This window comes from Cetorhinus maximus, chromosome 21, assembly GCF_964194155.1.
Source record: "Cetorhinus maximus chromosome 21, sCetMax3.hap1.1, whole genome shotgun sequence".
Taxonomy (NCBI): domain Eukaryota; kingdom Metazoa; phylum Chordata; class Chondrichthyes; order Lamniformes; family Cetorhinidae; genus Cetorhinus; species Cetorhinus maximus.
The window spans coordinates 32,337,758-32,345,594 of NC_135899.1; the positions used below are offsets into that span (position 1 = coordinate 32,337,758).

Sequence of the window (7,837 nt, forward strand, 5' to 3'; positions counted from 1 at the left end):
TCTGGCAAATCCATATTGCTAGGCTGACATTGAAAAGGGTTTTGACCCCAATCGGGGAAAAGGGGCGCAGAGTGTGGTTCCAAGCAGCTGGGATAGTTGGCCATCACATGAGTGGGACACTGTTCAATTTCATTGTCAGACAGAAAGTTGGGAGAAAGGGCCTTACTCCAGCTTCAACATATTATTCTTGCCAATGCAATTGTCTCCATTGAATGTTGTGATTCAATCATTTAGTTGCAGAAATAAAAATAGAAAATGCTGGAAAAGTTCAGCAGGTCTGACAGCATCTGTGGAGAGAGAAACAGAGTTAACATTTCATGTCTGTATGATCCTTCTTCAGAGCATTCAGAGGTGCCAGAGGGCAGCCAATGTGGTACCGTTATTCAAGGAGGGAGGAAGGGATAAACTACTGGCCAGTTAGTCTAACCTCAGTGGTGGGGCAACTATTGGAAGCAATTCTGAGGGACAGAATTAATCTACACTTGGACAGCCAGGGATTAATCAAGGACAGTCAGCATGGTTTTGTTAAGGGGAGATCATGTCTGATCAATTTGATTGAATTTTTCGAAGAGATGACCAGGTATGTAGATGAGGGCAATGCATTTGAAGTAGTCTACTTGGACTTCAGCAAGGCTTTTGATAAGATCCAGCATGGGAGACTGATAACGAAGGTAAGAGCCCATGGGATCCAAGGCAATTTAGCAAATTGGATCCAGAATTGGCTGAGTGGCAGGAAGCAGAGGGTGATGGTTGAGGGGCGTGTTTGTGACTGGATGCCTGTGTCCAGTGGGGTTCCACAGGGATTGGTGTTGGGTCCCTTGCTGTTTGTGGTATATATAAACGATTTAGACTTCAGTGTAGGAGGGTTGATCCGTAAATTCGCGAAAATTGATGGGGTGGTAAATAGTGAGGAGGATAGCCTTAGATTACAGGAGGATATAGACGGGTTGGTCAGATGGGCTGATCAGTGGCAAATTGAATTTAATCCGGATAAGTATGAGGTGCTGCACTTGGGCAGGACAAACAAGGCATGGGAATACACGATGAATGGTAGGAGCCCGGGAAGTATCAAGGATCAGAGGGACCTTGGTGTGCATGTCCTCCGGTTCCTTAAGGTAGCGGGACAGGTAGATAGGGTGGTTAAGAAGGCTTATGGGATACTTGCCTTTATTAGCCGAGGCATAGAATATAAGAGCAGGGAGTCTATGCTGGAACTGTATAAAATGCTGGTTAGGCCACAACACTTGCTGTTCTGGAATCCGCATTATAGGAAGGATGTGATTGCACTAGAGAGAGTGCAGAGGAGATTTACTAGGATGTTGCCTGGGCTGGAGAGTTTTAGTTATGAGGAGAAATTGGATAGACAGGGGTTATTTTCCTTGGAGCAGAGGAGATTGAGGGGGGACATGAGGAGTATAAAATTATGAGGGGCATAGATAGGGTAGACAGGTAGGAACTTTTCCGCTTGATGGAGGGATCAATAACCAGGGGGCATAGATTTAAGGTAAGGGGCAGGAGGTTTAAAGGGGATGTGAAGAAGAATTTTTTCACCCAGATGGTGGTGGGAATCTGGAACTCACTTCCTGAAAGTGTGGTAGAGGCAGAAACCTCATAACATTTAAGAAGTATTTGGATGTGCACTTGCGATGCCATGGCATACAAGGCTATGGGCCTAGTGCTGGAAAATGGGATTAGAATAGTTAGGTACTTGTTTGACCGGCGCAGACTCGATAGGCCGAAGGGCCTTTCTCTGTGCTGTAGAACTCTATGATTCATTTTCTGTTTTTATTTCTAATTTCCAGCAGGACTAGTTGAGAAACTGTCTAATAATGCATTGGGGATCCTGGGCTTTATAAATAGAGAATTGGAGTACAAAAACAAGGAAGTTATGGTTCCGGGAATGAGAGACTTCAATTCAGAGGATAGATTGGCTAAGTTTAGAAGAGAAGGTTCAGGGGAGATTTGATAAAAGTGTTCAAAATCATGGGGGGTCTGCAGTGGGTAAATAGAGAGTAACTGTTCCCTTTGGCAGAGGAATCGGGAAACAGAGGGTACCGATTTAAGGTGACTGGCAAAAGAAGCAACGGTGACATGAGGAAATCTTTTTCACACAGCAAGTGTTTCAGATTTGGAATGGTCTGCCTGAGAGTGTGGAGGCAGATTGAGTCGTGTCTTTCAAAGGAAAATTGTACAATTACCTGAAGGGAGAAAAAATGCAGGTCTGTAGGAAATGGGAGCAGCCGAGTTGTTTCTAGAGAGCCGGCACTGACACGACGGGCCGAACGGCCTCCTTCTGTAGTGTTATTATTTTGAGTGCATGTTCCTATGTTTGTATACGTGTTCCTACATTTATGTTTATGTTCATGTTCACTAACTCTGTATATATGTACCCGAACTCTGAACATGGCTGTGGATACGTGAGAACAGCCTATTGCTGCTGGTCGACATGGTTTCGTTTTCACGACCCCTGCGGATCCGCCCTCTCAGACTTGCCTGTTTCACAAACTGTACAGCGGTCTTTTACCCGGAGACCGGTGACCCTGTGTGGCCGAATATTGCGATTGGCTAAAATGGGGACGGTGGGCGTTGCCGAACGTGGTTGCTTATTTTCTGATTGGTGCCGGGCCGCTTGTTTGTTACAGTTTAATCTACAGCCCAGGATGTGAAGAACAGAAGCTGCGAGAGAAGAGCCAGAGTTAGGAGCGAACTCGGAGTGAACCTTTTTACCTGAACTTGAGATCTCCCTAGTGAACCTACAACTATGATGCTGAAACTTGTGGTCCTGTCCTTGGTCTCGGCCCTGTGCCTGGCTGGTAAGTGAGCTTGGTGTTTGGGGAGCTCCCGGGGTGAGTGCGCTACCGCTTCGCAGAGTTTAGAAAATAATTTAAACCTCAAGCGGACCATTCGGCCCCTCTCTCTGCGGGAACTCTCTCCTCAGTACCGTTTCTTTTACAAAATACCCGCTAGATTGAGTCTTCTGTAGGAGCAGTGAATGGTCTAGCTTCCAGTTCACAGCCATGGTGAGGAAGCCATTACCTTCTGAAGGGGAGCACTCCTGGAGGGCGGAACCTTGAACAATATTTCATAGATCTTTATTGCTTCACCGCCCAGATAATATTCTGTTGAATTTATGCAGCTCACTTCCACATGACTGCTTATGTTAGTGATAGTGTAAACGTGTTTGTGAAGTTGATGTGCGAGCTTGTGCTGTTATGACTCAGTGACCAGAAGTCCCATGAAAAATGCACACTTTGTTCATTAGGACTCAACTACTTTCAAACCCATCCTCAGTTTTCTCTATATATTGTATCAAAAAATGCTGGAAACACTCAACTGTCTGGCAGTATTGGTGGAGAGAGAAACAGAGTTAATGTTTCAGATCATTGATCTTTTGTCAAGCTGAAATATTAACTGTTTCTCTTTCCGTAGATGTGCTGAATATATCCAGCATTTTCTGTTTCTATTCGAAATGTTCAACATCCGGAGCGTTTTTCTTTTTTCCAGATATCAGTTTAAACTTTTACTTTCATTTTTTCATCTCTCGCTGTCTTCTGTTTTCAGTGTCTTCTATTTCTCACCACTCTGCTTTTTCAATATTCTCTCTCATATGGATGTGTCCCATCCACTGGGACGAGAAATTCTAGTCAATGTATGGATATCTCCCAGAGGCTAGGAGTGAGAGACCCCAGCCAGTGTATTTATATCTCCCAGAGACTGAGACCAAGACACCCCACACCAGTCAGTGTATGGAGATCTTGCGAAGACTGGGACTGAGAGATCCACTTAGTGTATGGATTTTTTCCAGCCTCAGTATCTAAGAGATAGACCCCAGTCAGTGTTGGTGAAGAATATGAATGCAGTTTCTGTTAGTTTGCTCTGTCTCTGAACCTCTGCTCTATCCCTAGGTTCTCCAAATTTGCAGGTGTATACCTACAAACCCATAAAGGAAGGTGAAAGCAATGTGCTGCTCTGTCATGCCAAAGATTTCAGCCCCCCCAACATCAAGCTGGAGCTGTTGGAGAATGGAAATGTCATACCCAATGCCAACCAGTCTGACCTCTCCTTCGAGGCAGATTGGAGCTTCAAGCTCACTAAATTTGTTGAAATCACCCCCAAGAGCGGAGTCAAGTATGTCTGTAGGATGGAACACAATGGTGTTTCAAAAGTCATTCAGCTTGGTAAGTAATCTGTCTGTTCGTCATGACTAATGTGCATCTACACAAACCCTCCCACACATACTCTGCCCTCCGTGATACCAGCTCATCAACTGCAAGCTTCATCTGACACACAACTTCCGCAAAGTGGCAAGCAGAGTTGGATTGCCACTCTGTGCCTACTTCTTTACCTTAAAATTTTTTCAATCCTGTCTCACCCAACAGTCCGACTGAGGCCGGGCAACACTGTGCAGGGTAGTGCGCTCCTAAAGCCTTCAGTTGAGTGCTGCTGCGTCAGAGGGAAGGAGGCCACACCCCTTTTTTACAGCAGCAGTTGCCATAAATCCATGGTGCCTGTTGCTGTAAATCAGGTGAGTTTAAAGGTCCAGCCTCTTTCAAGTCAGGGAGAAGGTAGGTTTGACAAATAACTGATAAGAATTTGGGGTGGTGGGGGGTCGGCCAGTTTGGGATGGGTGGATGTGGGGGTTCAGCCACTCGTGCAGGGGGGTGGGTGGGGTATAAGAAAGCCCTATGTTGTGGGTGGAGAACAGTCCCATGGAAGGAGGGAGGCCCCCTGGGGCTTCAGGGATTAGGAGTATTCCGGGGGGGATGTTGGGAGTCTCGTGTTTTAGGGGTTGCTGTAGATCAGTATAATAGACTGACTCAGAAACTGGAAATGGTTATCATTATTCAGCCTTTTTCTGAGTAGCCATTGATGTAAGACAGCCAGAACCATCAGAGGTTTGCGATTTAAATTGCATTTTCGGATGGTTCCCAGTGCAGGGGAATTGCCCATCGGAAGTTTGCACTTCTTGGGCAATTGCCATGCAAATCTTGCCTGGAAACCTCGGAGGTGGTGGGGGGGAGCGGGGTGGGGGAGGGGTGGGTGGGTGGGAGAGTGGGGTAAGGGTGGTGTGACGGTGGTGGGAGATTGGGGGGTGACAGTGGTGGGGGAGCAGGCGGTGGTGGAGGAGGGGGGGTGTGGTTCCCCAGTGTATCTTTGGTGTTAGCCCCCCCCACCCAATTAACCCTGACCTGGAGCTCGGAAGTTAAGGCCAATAATCCTGTAAACATAGGCTCCTCTTCCACTGACATCAACGGTTGATTAGACTCCATGCAGTAACTGACTCCTATTATTCATCATTCCATTATTCTAGACATAAACCATCTGAACCCTTTGTAAAATTACAGATGTATTAGAGTTTGGGCCAGATTTTCACTACTGGGGTGGGTATCTTGAGTTAGGAGATTTCTTGACCTCTTAATCTTATCCAAACAAACTTCTTGGCATTACCCAAAAAAAAAATCAAAGCATAACTAACTATAACCTCAAAGATGTCAGTCAATCAAAGCAAACACTCCAGTTCATCCTGTCAAAACAGACCTCTGTTGAGATAACCCATATGTGAGACTTGGACCTAAGCCAAGCTCATCTGGAAACTGTGTTGGCAGAAACAGATGCCCAGATACCTGTTTCTCCAGCTGGGCTGATTATGAATGCTTGGACCTGTGGGTTCCAAAGCTTGCCACTGCAGCGAGTTTCCTCAACTTGTGTCTGGGTCTCTTGGAGATTCATTTTTAGAGCTTGATTGCTGACTAGTTAACAGTTCCATATCATTTTATCATATGACAAGGATGGTGGAAGGCCAACTAGATGGACCTTGGTCTTCCAGCTAGTGATTCCCATGTTCCTTTATGTGAATTGAAGCCTGATTGTCTGGTGGGCAGCTGGAAATTTTGATTAAGGACTAATGATTTTTCTGTGCTTTCACCCACAGACAGCTACTAGCCTGTCACAGCAGAGGTAAGCACTGTCTTACAACCGAGCAGCCATGGTTACTGAGGGGACCTGTTCAGCACAAAATTCAATTCGACGCCCTGTGTTTTTCTTCTTTTGCAGCCAATGGACAGTGTGGTGATGCTAGTCAACGAAGCAATCTCTTCGGGGGATAAAATCAGCTTTATTTCAACCTATTTTCAAATGTAAAATTTTAAAGCAAAACAATAACTTGATAGCGTAGATCAGACATCTACGGTTTGTGTGGTGGGAAGTAAGTTTGCATTTAATTCTGTAATCTCTGTAATTTACGTCCCAGACTGTGTCTGTTTCTGAGAGAGTTTTAGCTTCTCGCCTGTATCCGTCGGTGCACTTGTGAAGTGTTGATTTGGCTGGTTTGAAATTGCCACAAGGCTAGCATTACACTGCAAATTGAAACAAAAACAGGATGTAAGTGCAAGAAAAAAGCCCAGTCAAAATCTCATCTGAGAAATTAATTTGTCACCTCATTACAAAACCCAATTCTGTTTGAGCGTTAGAGAACTCAATACCTGAGCAGAAGGATACTCAAAGCTAGGACCTCTCAGACAATTGGCTCAATCACTTGAAGAATTTATGTAGGTTTGTTTTTAGATTCAAAGTTTTTGTTTCCCTTGCTGTGAACAGCAGTTGCACAAATTATTCCCTGTTTTATACTCCACAGAGCAATGGTCACACCAAGTTCCATTTTTAAAAATTTATTTATGGGATGTGAGCCAGTGTTTATTGTCCATCCCTAATTGCTCTTGTGAAGGTGGTGCTGAGCTGTACACCCACAGTGCTGTTAGGGAGGGAGTTCCGGGATTTGGACCCAGTGACAGTGAATGAACGGCGATATATTTCCAAGTCAGGATGGTGAGTGTGATGATGGTGTTCCCATCCATCTGCTGCCCTTGTCCTTCTAGATGGTCTGTGCTCACAGCCAGGAGTCTGGACATTGGGTCCATTTTGAACACCTTAAGCCAGACCCTACCTACCTTTTTCCTACCTGGCTTCTCATTCCACCCTGCTGATTCATCCTGGGAAACCCCGCAATGTGTGAGGAAATCTCAGCATCACGTATTTTAAGCAGTTGGGGCATCACTGTTTTAATACTTGGACTTGGCGTAACACAGAGATTATCACCACCACGTAGATTAACTTTTAGAAGCATCTTCTGTAAATCATTGGCACCCTGCTAATTATTACGTACTTTTGCAATCGGGAATTTGAATTTGGAGGGTATAGTGTTGTTGACAATCTGCTATTTTCTCTATGCTTATTGGTTTGAATAAAATGATTTCTCCTTATCTCCTTGTTGTCTCATTCACCTACTCTATCCTGGAGACAAGAAACCAGCTCATTCACTCTAGCATTATTGTGTGTAATCCCAGTCAAGATTAAAGATGGTAGACTAGAAAGAACTAGCTGATAATTCATTGAGGAAGCTTCCGCTCATTGAGGCATTGATCCTTCTGCTTGTAGTGACGTTTTTAGGAGTGTTCAGGTGTCAATTTGTATGTCAAAACAAAAATAATTCACAGTGAAACAATCTTTGAAAAATATACACAAACCCAGTTACTTCTTGCTGTTTTATTCTGACCTTTCAGTAAGAAGTGTTGATAGCAAAAGGTGGGGCAAGGCAGATGCCCATTGAAAGAAGCTACCAATAAGGAGGGATACTGGGCTGTGTTGGACCACAAGCAATACCTGGACAGCAACTAATTGTCAAGAATCATATCCAGAGCCATGCTCCAAACACCTGGCTTCAGGCCCAATGGGTAGAATCATTACAACAATGCGTTTTGCCTATAATGCCTATAAAACATCCAAAGGCAACTTGCAAGAGCATTATCAATCAAAATTTAATCCTGAGCCAAATGAGGAC

General features: G+C 44.7%; 1 protein-coding gene across 1 annotated transcript; it reads left to right on the forward strand.

Moving 5' to 3' along the window:
* The first annotated feature begins 2,606 nt into the window (after positions 1-2,606).
* Positions 2,607-7,259, forward strand: LOC144695839 (beta-2-microglobulin-like). The gene is made up of 3 exons (XM_078566865.1): positions 2,607-2,813; positions 3,906-4,178; positions 5,933-7,259. The coding sequence occupies exons 1-3, from the start codon at positions 2,762-2,764 to the stop codon at positions 5,941-5,943; spliced, it is 336 nt and encodes a 111-aa protein (XP_078422991.1). The 5' UTR covers positions 2,607-2,761; the 3' UTR covers positions 5,944-7,259.
* The last annotated feature ends 578 nt before the right edge of the window (positions 7,260-7,837 follow it).

What these genes read in the sequence shown, in the direction of transcription:
- LOC144695839 (XM_078566865.1), top strand. Translation starts at nt 2,762, where the DNA reads ATGATGCTGAAACTTGTGGTCCTGTCCTTGGTCTCGGCCCTGTGCCTG. An exon ending in CTCGGCCCTGTGCCTGGCTG is followed by an intron (nt 2,814 to 3,905) that starts GTAAGTGAGCTT and finishes CTCTATCCCTAG; the next exon opens with GTTCTCCAAATTTGCAGGTG.